The sequence below is a fragment of the Bombina bombina genome, chromosome 3 (genome assembly GCF_027579735.1).
Source record: "Bombina bombina isolate aBomBom1 chromosome 3, aBomBom1.pri, whole genome shotgun sequence".
NCBI lineage: Eukaryota > Metazoa > Chordata > Amphibia > Anura > Bombinatoridae > Bombina > Bombina bombina.
Genome location: NC_069501.1, coordinates 66390619 through 66406048, shown reverse-complemented (window position 1 = coordinate 66406048; position 15430 = coordinate 66390619). Strand labels below are relative to the sequence as shown.

The 15430-nt window shown below is 42.1% G+C and overlaps 1 protein-coding gene across 1 annotated transcript in view; it reads right to left on the bottom strand.

Moving 5' to 3' along the window:
• LOC128651493 (galactosylgalactosylxylosylprotein 3-beta-glucuronosyltransferase 1-like) overlaps window positions 1–14006 on the bottom strand; it is a 72683-nt gene extending 58677 nt beyond the window's left edge. The window contains exon 1 of the mRNA XM_053704529.1: window positions 13895–14006. Within this exon, the coding sequence (XP_053560504.1) occupies window positions 13895–14006 (112 nt within the window). The remainder of the gene's footprint in view (window positions 1–13894) is intronic.
• Window positions 14007–15430: the final 1424 nt, after the last annotated feature.

The following is a 15430-nucleotide window of genomic DNA, read 5'->3' as shown; positions in this document are numbered from 1 at the left end:
GATCAGCTCAGACCTCGCTCTGCTTAAATTGACACGTTCTTTTGAAAGTATGTGGGAGCTTAGATCATGGGTGACGACCTCTATACACCAATCTCTGTTCAGTAAGCCCCTGCTGTTCTGCAAAGGCACTGATACACCCAGAGGGGCCAACCACCTACAAACACCAAAGCTGAAATCCCTTTTTGTTGTGTTTCTTGTCCCCTTCTTTATCTCTGCCTTCCTCCTAGCTCCCACACACACAACTTATATTATAGAAAGACTTGGATCATGCTGCCAACCCACGTGTACAAGCCCAAAACCTCCGGCAAAGGAAAAACCCCAAAGACAGATCACACACATGCTTAGTATTGTATGTAAAGTCGACCGCTGGGTACTTAGGTTTATGCGATCAGTCAGGGGAACCGGATCGCTAAGTGACGCAGCTTCTGCCTAGTCCGGCTGCCGTTCCACCTCCAGCTGGTTTCTCTTAGGCCTGTGCTGTTCCGGGGCTGTTCTCTCCGTGTAGTGATCCCAAACAGGGCTGTTGCGCAATATGAAAGGTCCTCCTGTCTCACCGGTAACTGTGAGACATGTTAAAAGTGGAACTGGCCGGGTGTGCTGTAATTAAACCCCAAACGGAGGATTGAAGCTTCGGAGCTGTTTTATTTTGCGGTCATTTCCCTGCTCGGCCAAGCTCTGCCCCCTCTAATCATAATTTATATATCTAGTCATAATCTATCTATCATGAATCTATATAACCATCTAATTATGTATGTATGTATCTATTTTATCTATTTATCTATCTATCTATGTATCTATCCATCTAACTACAATCTAATTATAATCTATCTATCATGAATCTATATAACCATCTAATTATGTATGTATCTATTTTATCTATTTATCTATCTATCTATCTATCGACCTATGTATCTATCCATCTAACTACAATCTAATTATAATCTATCTATCATGAATCTATATAACCATCTAATTATGTATGTATGTATCTATTTTATCTATTTATCTATCTATCGATCTATGTATCATGTATCTATCCATCTAACTACAATCTAATTATAATCTATCTAATCATAATCTAGCTATCCATTTAATTATAATCTATCATTTATCTGTATATCTATCTAATTGTTATCTATATTTCTATCTATCCATTCATCGTCTATCTATCTACCATTTGTCTATCCATCTATCTATCTATCTATCTATCTATCTATCTATCTATCTATCTATCTCTATCTATCTATCTATCTATCTATCTATCTCTATCTATCTATCTATCTATCTATCTATCTATCTATCTATCTATCTATCTCTATCTATCTATCTATCTATCATTTGTCTATCTACTACTTATGTATTATCTATCCATTTAATTATAATCTATCATTTATCTGTATATCTATCTAATTGTTATCTATATTTCTATCTATCCATTCATCGTCTATCTATCTACCATTTATCTATCCATCTATCTATCTATCTATCTATCTATCTATCTCTATCTATCTATCTATCTATCTATCTATCTATCTATCTATCTATCTATCTATCATTTGTCTATCTACTACTTATGTATTATCTATCCTTCTAATTATAATCTATCTAATCATAATTAAACACCCATCTATCTATCTACACCTGACATTATTTGCTTTGCTATTTATATATTTCAGTATTTTCAGTACACACAAATTTAACTTGTGTTACAATTTCCCATATTCATTATATTACACTGTATATTATCATCTGCATTTGTATTTAAATGATTTAATAATTTCAATAACTTCTAATGAGCTTTATGATGAAAAATAATAAGTGTCACTTCTCTGACATTAGAATCTAAGCATGTGACATTGTAGAAAGCTAGATGATTAGATATGAGCTGCCCTGATGAATGTTTATGGCAAATTAAAAGTTGATTATGTAAAAGAGGAAAAAAAATATAGGCCTACATTGCAAGGCCGCAGCACGAGGACAGTTTGTTGTACATAAAAAAGTGATATTAAATACTTTGACTATATATGTGCTATAATATTTTTGTATTATATTAATATAGGTCAATATACATGTCATTATAGTATTTCAGTAAGAAATATGGTCAGACTTATTTTCTGCCATCAAAACCTATGTTTCTAGGTTCCTATGTGATAGACCCCTGTGGAAGATTAAGCTGATGACTGAAATGTTGGTCTGATTTGCTTGGATACAGTATAGTTTTGATTTCCAATGTTGTGAGGCTAATACATATACTTTATTATTATGAAGATATACATTACATCCATATAATGTCTTACAGTTTGACCAAAATCTATATGTGGTCCAACAACTGCTGTAGCCTCTCTGTCCTATGGCAGACTGCACTTCAATCACACTCCCAGGCCAGGGGACAAACAAGGAGGGGGGAGTAGGAATTATCCTGTCTCCACACAGTACCTTTCACTGCATTCCTTCACCCCCTCTCTTTCTTTCCCATCTTTTGAAGTTCATGCTATCCGCCTCTTCTCCCCTGTAGCTCTTTGTGTAGCAGTTATCTATCGGCCCCCTTGCCCAGCATCACAATTTCTGAACCACTTTTTAACCTGGCATTTACATTTTCTCTCTTGTAATGTCCCATCTCTCATCTTATGGGACTTCAACATACCCGTTGATAATCCTAACATACCTGCTGCCTCTAAACTTCTATCCCTTACCACCTCTTTTGGCCTGTCCCAGTGGACAACATCTCCAACCCACTATGAAGCCAACTCCACAAACCTGGTCTTCACTAATCTCTGTGCCGTTTCCAACTTCTTTATCTTCCCCTTTCCTCTCTCTGACCTCCATCTACTAACTTTCTCTCTTACTCTACCTGCTGCATCTTTGCAAGCCCCCAAAAAACTGCTACCTTACAGGAATTTAAAAGACTTGGATCTCACAGACTTTTCCACTCAACTGAATCCTCTGCTCTCCAACATTGCATCCCTCTCTTGCCCAAACCTCATGGCTTTACAGTATAATTTAGCACTAAAATCAACACTTGACAAAGCTGCATCCTCCACTGTTTGCCATACATCAACCGTGGCACATCAAACAGACCAGATATCTTCAGCAATGTTCACAGGCTACTGAATGGCAGTGGAGGAAACCACGCACCTGCGCTGATTTCCGGCATTATAAATTAATCCTTAAGTCCTACAACTCTATGCTCAGCCTGGCCAAACAGGTCTATTTCTCCTCCCTTGTGTCATCTCATGCATCCAACCCCAGAAAGCTGTTCTCAACCTGTCATGAGATGCAGGACACAGCATAGAAGGTGCAACACTATTTTATTACAGAGCATAGAGGTATACAGCTTGTACAACACATCTAACTTAGTAACTGCAACATAGATAATAACGGCTATAAGTCACGCCCCTATCTGGTGATATCACAATCCCACTCTCATCACATCTTTCCCTTTTTCAAAGGATAAAGGATACATTTTTTTTTTTGGAGTACAACGAATAACAAGGTATACAAGAAGCATACAAAAATTGTTTTGTTTAGTGTACAACAAATAAGTTATAAGAGAATATATAAGAACAACAAGAAATACAATCCTGTCTTGGACATCGGGGTAGACTACCCTAGTACACAGTGACCATGGGATTATTCTGCCTATTCTTCTGGTCACTGCTCTAACTACAGTGCTAATCCCTGTAGCAGGCTGGAAGTTTCACAACTCTCCCACTTGATGTTATTTTACATGAACTGTCCTCTGATACAGAAGAAGGTGATTAAGAGTTTGCTGGAAGCAAATAAGTATCCCCGCTGTGATCTTACTGAGGGGAAGTTACCCCTCTTAAAACAGGGGATCTGAGGCATCCAGTTCCAAACTCTCACGTATCGGCTGAAGATGTCTTCTTTTTCTACGTGTATCTGTCCCTCCATCAGTAAGGACTACATAAGACCTTGGTTCTGGAGAGCGTCCTATTACAGTAGCAGGTGTTTTCCATTTCTTCTCATCATCCCACTTAACTCTGACATTTTGGCAAAAATTCAGCTCCTGCAAGGGCCTCACAGAGTGTTTTCTGTCATAGAAGAATCTGTAGCCCCTTTTCACCTCTTCATCCCTCCTAATTACCTTGTCCCGAGGAACAGAGCAGGCTGGCTGGAAAACACCCACAGAGGGTAGTGTAGTAAGCATCTGACGTCCTAGCATCAGCTGTGCCGGGCTAAAGCCTGTGGCTTGGATGGGAGTTGCTGTATAGTCCCAGAGAGCTAGATACGGCTCAGATTGCTTTAAAATGAACTTGGTTGTTTGAACTGCCCTTTCGGCCATTCTATTGGCCTGCGGGTAATGCAGACTTGATGTAGAATGGATTAAATCATATTCACTGCTGAAAGAACTGAACTCCATGGAAGCAAACTGCATTCCGTATGCACTCACTAACTCCATTTGTATGCCCCACCGGGGGAACAAGCTCTTGAGCCGAGTGATAACGGCTTGACTGGTGATCTTATTCAAGGGTGCAATCTCCAAATACCTGGAATAGTAGATCATGATTAGGTACTTCTTTCTATGCAGTTTGTCTGCCACGGGCCTGCAGACAGTGGGGTAGAAATTAAGGGCTCTCTTCTATGAGTAGGCCGGCGTTCTAAGGCACATTTTGACACGTGGCTTGTGATGTTGGTGCTGATCCCAGGCCACCACACCGCCATAGCTGCCCTTTCTCTGCACTTTGTAATGCCCAAGTGGCCATCCTGAATCCTGCTTAACATCTCCTGCCGCATGCTAACAGGAATAACAATGCAATATTGGAACAGCAGCACTAAACCATCCAGCTCCGTGAGCTGTGACCTCTTTGACTGGTAAGAGCTCAAAGACACCCAGGCTGCCCGGCTCTCGGGCCAACCTTTCTTTATGTATTTAATAACCTCTTGAAGATCTGTATATAAACATGTCTCATTTCTTATTTGCTCTAGCTTCCTTGATGAGATGGATTTAGATGCCAGAACTGAATCCACATACACTTTCACATCTGATTCCTTTGAAGATTCTTCAGCTGCAGCCAACGGGAGCCTGGAAAGTGTATCTGCCACAACCAGTTATTTCCCCGGCACATGCACTGCCTGAACATTGAACCTGAGCAGCATCATCAGAAGTCTCTGGCATCTTAAGGGTGTCTTTTCAATCTAATAGGAATTGATTAAAGGGACTAGCTTTATGGTCCGGTTTTAAAAATTTCTCTAAACCCACTAGGTAACGCTGAAAGCGCACACAGGCCCAAACTGCAGCTAGGCACTCTTTCTCAATTTGGGCTTATTTTGATTCTGCAGCTGTCAGTGTACGGGAGCAGTAGGCGATGGGCTGTAGTTTGTTCTCGTTCAGCTGCAAGAGGGCAGCCCCTAGCCCATAACTGCTCGCATCAGCACTAACCATGGTCTTTCTTGAAGGGTCATAGAACCCCAACACTGAGGCAGACCCCAGCAGGGACTTGACCTGCATAAAGGCTTCTTCCTATGGAGGTCCCCAGACCCAGACAACATCTTTCTTCAACAACTCAGAGATAGGATGGAGTACTGTGGATAAATCTGGTATGAACCTGTCCACATAATTCACAAGGCACAATATTTGTCTCAGCTCATGTACATCGAAGGACTTTTCATCTGTTTAATAGCAAGGATTTTATCTGGGTCCAGCTTGATGTCATCTCCATTGATAATATGCCCAAAATAACATAACTCAGATTTTCCAAAGTGGCATTTCTCTTTATTTTATTTCAGCCCAGATTCTCTAATGGTCTGCAGCACACAGCTCAATCACTGATCATGTTCTTCCATACACTAAAATGTCATCCATGACGACTGCCGTGCCCTTGTGGTTCCTTAAGAGGGAACTCATCTCTCTTTGAAAGATTTCAGGGAGCAGAGGATATATAAGGGGAGTCTGCAAAAACAAAAATGACCTACCGGTGTAATGATGATAGTCAGTTTGCGACACTTTGGGTTTAGAGGTATCTGCCAGAAGCCGCAAGAAGTATCCAGGGTAGAGAAGAACTTTGCCCCAGCCAGTTTTGGAGCTATGTCTTCAAGCGTCAGCAGCACGTATCTCTCTCTTTTCACCGCCTCATTCAGCCGTTTCAAGTCTACACAGATGCGTACCTTCCCGTTCTTCTTCACAACAGGCACAATAGGGGCACACCAGTCAGTTGCTTTGACAACCTCTTCAATAACTCCCATATTCTTCATACGCAGAAGTTCCTTCTCCACTTGAGGCATGAGCGGGAATGGAATTCTACAAGGAGTAGTAATGCTGTATGGGACTGCATCACCCTTAAGCGATATTCGAACTGGGTTGCAATTTAGCAGACCCAATTCACCAAACATGTCTTAATCTCATTCACTCCATTGACAAGGCCCAAACCACAGGCTGCTTTCCTGCTCAATAGGTTGTTAACACACTGACCTCTAATTACATGTGCCCACATGGTGAATTTCCTCTACTTGTACTCGCAGCTGGCAAGAAATTTCCCCACACAATCGATGCGGCCACCAGTAACTTTCGCCAGCTGAGGCTGACGAGGCAGTTTTAAGAATGCTGCAAGGGACATAACAGTGATGTCTGCTCCTGTGTCAATCTTGAAGGCAAGCTTGGCTCCCATTACAATAAGGGTAACCCGCCAATCTTCATCTAAACCAGACGATTCAACAACAGACCCTACAAAGGACACTTCTTGACCATCCTGGTCACTATCCACCTGCATCTCCTTAATGGATTAACTTTTACACCCCACTTCAAAATGGCCTATTTGGTTACACTTCCTACATCTTTAGCAGGGCATATGATATTCTGATCATGGGTATGGTTAAACCACCTACAGCAAGCCTGCTGCACCCATCCGCTTCTGGTTCTATCTGTTGCCCCTAGTCTACCGCTCACACTGTGCCTTTCACCTGCAGCTCTCCTGAACTGCTGCACTTCATCCACAATACTCTCAGACCTCAGATCAGCACTTTGCTTTTTCACCAGTTCACTCTGACGGGCCATCCTAATCGCCCCCATCTAACGTTAATTCAGCCTCCAACTGTAGCTTCAGTGAGACCTCAGCATCTGCAATTCCTATAATTATTCTGTCTCTGATTTGCTCTTCTTTCAACACCAAATCACAGAATTCAGCTAGTTCATACAGACTCCACAGATTATCCCACACACTGAGCGTGTTTGTGAAAACAAGCCCTCTCATGAATCACATTTCTTTTGGGCACAAAGTGAGCACTGAGTTTGTTCATAACTATTTCAAAGTCAAATTATTCCCCTTCTTGGAATGTAAAGGCATTAAACACTGGCTCCACATCTTTCCACATAGAGTATACAAGAGAATGAACTTGTACTTCACCACTCTCCTTGTCCAGCTTGGAAGCAGGCTGAGGGAAATCAAAAGGCTCAGGTGGGGTAAACTTCAACATCGTCATTACTTAGGAAACAGGAGCCCAGGCAAATACTTCTGACACCATGTCATGAGATGCAGGACACAGCATAGAAGGTACAATGCTATTTTATTGCAGAGGTTTACAGCTTGCACAACACATCTAACTTAATTACTGTGACATAGATAATAACAGCTATAAGCCACTACCCCATCCGGTGACGTCACACTTCCACTCTCATCACACAACCTTTAACTCCCTTCTACGTCTGCCTGCACCCCGCCCACTACCAACCTAACTGCTCAGATTATTGCTAATCACTTCAAAAATAAAATTGACACAATTAGAAAAGATATCTGCACCTCACACTCCTCAAACCCAGCGCTCCTACCCATCCCTTCTATTAACAAAACTCTATGCTACTTCCCTGTACTCCTATCTTTGGCTCATCTCACAACCTGCCCACTTGACCCTATTCCTTCACAACTTCTTCCCTCTCTCTCTGCTTCACTAACCCCTACCTTAACTCATCTCTTTAACCAATCTCTCACCGCTGGCACATTTCCTGATACATTCAAGCATATTGGTATTGGTATTTCGGGGCTGGACTGTACTGTGAAGTCAGGATCAGACTTGTATGCTTCGGGAAAGTTCTTCTCTGTGAAAGGCACATGTTGAGCAAAAGGAGGCTGCTTCTTGGGTGGTAACTAGCCATAGAGCAAGCTATTATGCTATTGTTCGTTCCCAGGTTGAGCGCTTCTCTCTCTCTTTTTTTTTTTTAACGGTTTTTATTGAAGTTGTGCGAAATAAAGAAATACATATGAATTGTGTCCAGACTCATAAATTGCAACAGGGCAATGGATACATAATTAATACCTAAAGAGCATCTAGGAAATTAAAGATAGCATCTTCAACTATTATTCCCATATTCACATGAATGACACATATAAGTAATAATGAAAAACAAAGCTGTCTCAAATTCAGTCTTTGGCATGATGGTGACGAGCTCTATAATATGGGGAAGGCATGTAAAAATTAGACTAGTAACGCCAAGATAAATTTTAAAAAAAAGTGTCTGGGACAAATAAAATGGAACTTCATTTTATATTATTATATAGCGAATGTTCCCCACTTCCACTATCTGTATTCTTATAATTCCAATAAAATTAGGTAGTGGAGAATTAGCATGTATTTTGGCCAGTAGTGGGCCATATTGTGTAAAGGGGAAAGGGTAAAATGCAGCGGGCAAGAGCCGCTCTACGAAGGAAAAAGGGGGGAAGGGGGGGCGGAGTTTGTTAGAGTGGAAATCTGAGAGAGTTTTTGGGTAGCTAGGTACATTAAGTATAGAACATATGAATGAAATTCTTGGAGAAATTGTGCTTAGTGTGGTTGGAGACAAGATGAGTAGATGCTAGACCTCCTGCACATTGACTCTCCTGGTTTGATTTAGCCACGGTGTAATAGTCAGACCAAAAGGCCGTTAATATAATTACCTCAGGGAAATGTGTCACTATATATCTTTGGCCACTCCTGTAGCGGAATAGTAAGCTTGCTAACGATATGAGTAGCCTCTAATCTGGGTGATATGGAAAAGTAGCAGAATATATAGTGCAACATATAATGGAAGATAACTTCACAACGTTTAACATACCATTGTAATTGCAAAGTAAGAGTTAGATTATAATATGTGTAAAAACCTGGACATATATCAACAGTTGTACTGACTAAAATTAAAGATGCAATCTAAATTGTAACGATAACTCTGAATAGACTCAAAGGTCCACTACTGTATTTGAGGTAGCCTAATATCATGTAGTCTACATTAATACCAGGAGAAACGTATATGCAGTGCTGCATTAACAGTATAATGGAGGATAGAGGACCTCTGTTCAGAGTAAAGCACAACCAAGGTGTAGATGGATGGTAATACAAGCTGCAGCGAGGAGTGTCTAATCGCTTCTCTCTTTTTATTTATGCAAATTTTGACATTTTGGGAAGTCTCCCTAAGTGTGATGCGAAAATCCAGACGTGGACCTGTTGCTCAGTGTGCCTAGAGGGATATGGCTGCACCTCACTGACGAGGCCCACAATAGGCCGAAACGTACATCTGGGGTTTTGCTGTTATTTCGGGGCTGGACTGTACTGTGACCTCAGGATCAGACTGATATGATTCAGGAAATTTCTTCTCTGTGAAAGGCACATGTTGAGCAAAAAGAGGCTGCTTCTTGGGTGGTAACTAGCCATAGAGCAAGCTATTATGCTATTGTTCGTTCCCAGGTTGAGCGCTTCTCTCTTTTAATTTATGCAAATTTTGACATTTTGGGAAGTCTCCCTAAGTGTGATGCGGGAATCCAGACGTGGGCCCATTGCTCAGTGTGCCTAGAGGGATATGGCTGTACCTCACTGACGAGGCCCACAATAGGCCGAAACGTACGTCTGGGGTTTTGCTGTTTCTCTTGTTCAGAGAGGGATTGCCTGGTATTTCGGGACTGTACTGTGAAGTCAGAATAAGACTGATATGCTTCAGTAAAGTTCTTCTCTGTGAAAGGCACATGTTGAGCAAAAAGAGGCTGCTTCTTGGGTGGTAACTAGCCATAGAGCAAGCTATTATGCTATTGTTCGTTCCCAGGTTGAGCGCTTCTCTCTTTTAATTTATGCAAATTATGACATTTTGGGAAGTCTCCCTAAGTGTGATGCGGGAATCCAGACGTGGGCCCGTTGCTCAGTGTGCCTAGAGGGATATGGCTGTACCTCACTGACGAGGCCCACAATAGGCCGAAACGTACGTCTGGGGTTTTGCTGTTTCTCTTGTTCAGAGAGGGATTTCCTGGTATTTCGGGACTGTACTGTGAAGTCAGAATAAGACTGATATGCTTCAGTAAAGTTCTTCTCTGTGAAAGGCACATGTTGAGCAAAAAGAGGCTGCTTCTTGGGTGGTAACTAGCCATAGAGCAAGCCATTATGCTATTGTTCGTTCCCAGGTTGAGCGCTTCTCTCTTTTTATTTATGCAAATTATGACATTTTGGGAAGTCTCCCTAAGTGTGATGCGGGAATCCAGACGTGGGCCCGTTGCTCAGTGTGCCTAGAGGGATATGGCTGTACCTCACTGACGAGGCCCACAATAGGCCGAAACGTACGTCTGGGGTTTTGCTGTTTCTCTTGTTCAGAGAGGGATTTCCTGGTATTTCGGGACTGTACTGTGAAGTCAGAATAAGACTGATATGCTTCAGTAAAGTTCTTCTCTGTGAAAGGCACATGTTGAGCAAAAAGAGGCTGCTTCTTGGGTGGTAACTAGCCATAGAGCAAGCTATTATGCTATTGTTCGTTCCCAGGTTGAGCGCTTCTCTCTTTTTATTTATGCAAATTATGACATTTTGGGAAGTCTCCCTAAGTGTGATGAGGGAATCCAAACGTGGACCCGTTGCTCAGTGTGCCTAGAGGGATATGGTTGCACCTCACTAACGAGGACCACAATAGGCCGAAACGTACGTTTGGGGTTTTGCTGTTTCTCTCGTTAAGAGAGGGATTCCTGGTATTTCGGGTCTGGACTGTACTGTGAAGTCAGGATCAGACTGATATGCTTCAGTAAAGTTATTTTCTGTGAAAGGCACATGTTGAGAAAAAAGAGGCTGCTTCTTGGGTGGTAACTAGCCATAGAGCAAGCTATTATGCTATTGTTCGTTCCCAGGTTGAGCGCTTCTCTCTTTTTATTTATGCAAATTATGACATTTTGGGAAGTCTCCCTAAGTGTTATGTGGGAATCCAGACGTGGACCTGTTTCTCAGTGTGCCTAGAGGGATATGGCTGCACCTCACTGACGAGGCCCACAATAGGCTGAAACGTACATCTGCGGTTTTGCTGTTATTTCGGGGCTGGACTGTACTGTGACGTCAGGATCAGACTGATATGCTCCAGGAAAGTTCTTCTCTGTGAAAGGCACATGTCGAGCAAAAAGAGGCTGCTTCTTGGGTGGTAACTAGCCATAGAGCAAGCTATTATGCTATTGTTCGTTCCCAGGTTGAGCGCTTCTCTCTTTTTATTTATGCAAATTATGACATTTTGGGAAGTCTCCCTAAGTGTTATGTGGGAATCCAGACGTGGACCTGTTTCTCAGTGTGCCTAGAGGGATATGGCTGCACCTCACTGACGAGGCCCACAATAGGCTGAAACGTACATCTGCGGTTTTGCTGTTATTTCGGGGCTGGACTGTACTGTGACGTCAGGATCAGACTGATATGCTCCAGGAAAGTTCTTCTCTGTGAAAGGCACATGTCGAGCAAAAAGAGGCTGCTTCTTGGGTGGTAACTAGCCATAGAGCAAGCTATTATGCTATTGTTCGTTCCCAGGTTGAGCGCTTCTTTCTTTTTATTTATGCAAATTATGACATTTTGGGAAGTCTCCCTAAGTGTGATGCGGAAATCCAGACGTGGGCCCGTTGCTCAGTGTGCCTAGAGGCATATGGCTGCACCTCACTGACGAGGCCCACAATAGGCTGAAACGTACGCCTGGCGTTTTGCTGTTTCTCTCGTTCAGAGAGGGATTGCCTGGTATTTCAGGACTGTCCTGTGAAGTCAGGATCAGACTGATATGCTTCAGTAAAGTTCTTCTCTGTGAAAGGCACATGTTGAGCAAAAAGAGGCTGCTTCTTGGGTGGTAACTAGCCATAGAGCAAGCTATTATGCTATTGTTCGTTCCCAGGTTGAGCGCTTCTCTCTTTTAATTTATGCAAATTATGACATTTTGGAAAGTCTCCCTAAGTGTGATGCAGGAATCCAGACGTGGACCCGTTGCTCAGTGTGCCTAGAGGGATATGGCTGCACCTCACTGACGAGGCCCACAATAGACTGAAACGTACATCTGGGGTTTTGCTGTTTCTCTCGTTCAGAGAGGGATTGCCTGGTATTTCGGGGCTGGACTGATCAGACTGATATGCTTCAGGAAAGTTCTACTCTGTGAAAGGCACATGTTGAGCAAAAAGAGGCTGCTTCTTGGGTGGTAACTAGCCATAGAGCAAGCTATTATGCTATTGTTCTTTCCCAGTTTGAGCGCTTCTCTCTTTTTATTAAAGCAAAAGGCCACTACTCCTTACAAATTCTTCTCGACCTGTCCGTTGCTTTTGACACAGTTGACTATCCTCTTCTCCTAAAAATACTATGTTCATTTGGCCTCCGAGACACAGCCCTCTCCTGGTCTACCTCATACCTCTCAAACCGCTTGTTTTCAGTTTCCTTTAACAACATATCTTCTGACCCTATGCCTCTCTCAGTTGGAGAACCGCAGGAATCTGTCTTGGGTCCCTTGCTTTTCTCTCTATACCTCCTCCCTTGGAAAACTTATAGCCTCCTTTCGATTTGAGTACTACTTTTATGCTGATACCCAAATCTATCTTTCCTCTCCTGATATCTCTCCCTCTTTACTCAACAAGATTTCCAACTGCCTCTCTGCAATTTCCTCTTGGATGCCTTCACACTACCACCTACTCATACTCAATCTGTCCAAAACTGAGCTGCTTCTTATTCCCTCCTTTTCCAGACATCCAACACCTGACATTTCTCGGTAGGTTGGAGACTCTATTCTCAACACCTCACCACAGGTCCACTGTCTTGGTGTCACACTTGATTCAGAACTCACATTCAACCCACATATACAAGCGCTTACCTGCCGTTCACACATACGCAACATTTCAAGAATTTGTCTCTTCCTTACTCAAAAAACTACAAAAATAATAATGAATTCCCTCATTTTGTCACACTGATTATTGCAATCTACTTCTAAATGGCCTTCCAAAACAACACCTCTCCACCCTCCAATTTATTATGAATCCTTCTGCTAGTCTCATCCACCTAAGTCGATGATCTACATCAGCTGCTACGTTCTGCCAGTCTCTGCACTAGCTCTTCATAAACTCCAGAATACAATTCAAAGTATTAACCCTAACTTACAAAGCACTCAACAGTCTAACTCCCAACTATATTTCCTCTCTCATTGTGAAATATTCCCCATCCTGTCCTCTTTGATCCACCTCTGACCTACGTCTGTCCACTCCGGTTATCTCTACGTCCCACTCCCATCTCCAAGACTTCTCAGGTGCTGCTCCTGTCCTCTGGAACTCTCTACCCCACTCCATAAGACTGTCTCGAACCTTGTATAGCTTCAGATGCTCCTTGAAAACCCACCTATTCAGAGTGGCTTACCATCTCTCCTCCATCTCTCATCCTAACCAAACTAATACATGAACTGCCTAACTCACTGCTGCAACTACAACTGATGTGACAAGCAACCCCAACCTTATGTCTCTGCACCCTAAACCTGTAGACTGTGAGCTCTCCGAGGCAGGGCCCTCTTTCTCCTGTACTAGATTTGTTTCATTTTGTTCTGTTTTGTATTTTATCACAAATCCTTGTCATTGCATACCCCTATGACTGTACCCAGCGCTACAGAATTCGGTGGCGCTATACAAATAAATGAAAATAATAATAACAATATGTACAGCCTTCTTACTTCTTTGAAGTGCGAGGTAACGAGTGGTAGGATTCTGGTGCCATAGTGTTAGCAGCAGAGCCCATGGCAGGACAATAAGAAGAGTGGTGAGAAGGTTCCGTCTCCTCAGCATACTGCCGTGAGCGACCGGGCCAGATCATTTCCTTACCTGAGCAAAAGAAAAATACAAATGATATTAGTTACTTGTGGAAACATTTTCCATTGTATAACCATACTAGCTAATAGTTTGCCATACAAAGTAATTGTTAGATGTACAGAAGGGAAACCATACACATTATTAAAGGGGCAAAGTACTGTAAAGTAGGCCTCTCCATAATGTGTTTCCAATAAAATGTACAGGAAATTGCTCCTTTATGTTTATTTTTGTACTTGAAATTTCTTTAGTCTTGTTCATTGAAACCACAATCCTATCAACAGGGCTGAGGTGATATTTTGAGCGGCAATTGAAAATGAACATTTTACTACCTGTCCCCCCTACCACCACTAGACTTCTGCTGATTTTAGCCTTCACCTTTTATTAGAGAATAAAAAAGTATTCATATGTTCAGTATAGTTTTGTGGATTTAAGAGGAAAAATCAGCTATAACTAGGTAAAGTATTTGTTTTTGAAACAATGTATGGCTTTTAAATGGTAGTTAATAGTTGTTAGCATCTATAAATAAGGCTATTGTAGAAACGCATCAGATTTGTTTTTAAACGGGGAAATAAAAGTCGCAATGCTTTTGCAGTTGCAATACACATTAAACCTACACAATACAATGATTGAGAAAACGTTTTTACACATGTACAAATATATAAATTCAACCAGTTAATAAATATGCTTTTTAATGAATCTCCAGTATTTACTGAATTTGGAAATCATAGGCCCCTATTTATCAAGGTCTGGCGGACCTGATCCAACAGTGCGGATCAGGTCCGCCAGACCTCGCTGAATACGGCGAGCAATATTCACCGTATTCAGCACAAGAGCTGCTGGTGCAACGCCGCCCCTTGCAGACTCGCGGCCAATCGGCCGCCAGCAGGGGAGTGTCAATCAACCCGATCGTACTCAATTGGGTTGATTTCCGGCTATATCTGTCCACCTGCTCTGAGCAGGCGGACAGGTTATGAAGCAGCGGTCTTTTGACCGCTGCTTCATAACTGCTGTTTCGGAGCTTGATAAATATGCCCCATTGCCTTGATTACAAGCTATTGGGAGCTGTGTTTTTGGCTCTAATTCAGGCAAAAGGGCTTCTTTTCAATTCAGGTATAATCACAATAGAATGTTTTTGGGTTAGTTCTTTCACTCACAAACAGGTTTTCAGATCCTCAAAAAAACAAATCCCTATTTCTTCTATGGAGCTGTAAAAGATCTCGGCGATCACAATACATTTTCCTCTCACTTTTCAACAGTTTTCCCATTTTTTACATGAATACGGCACCTTTAAGCACTTGATAAGTCCTCGGAAGGGCTCTTCAGACATCTTTATCATTATTTCACAGCTATTTCCAGTATATGTGCTGGCACATATGTGAAACACTCTGACATGGCCACTG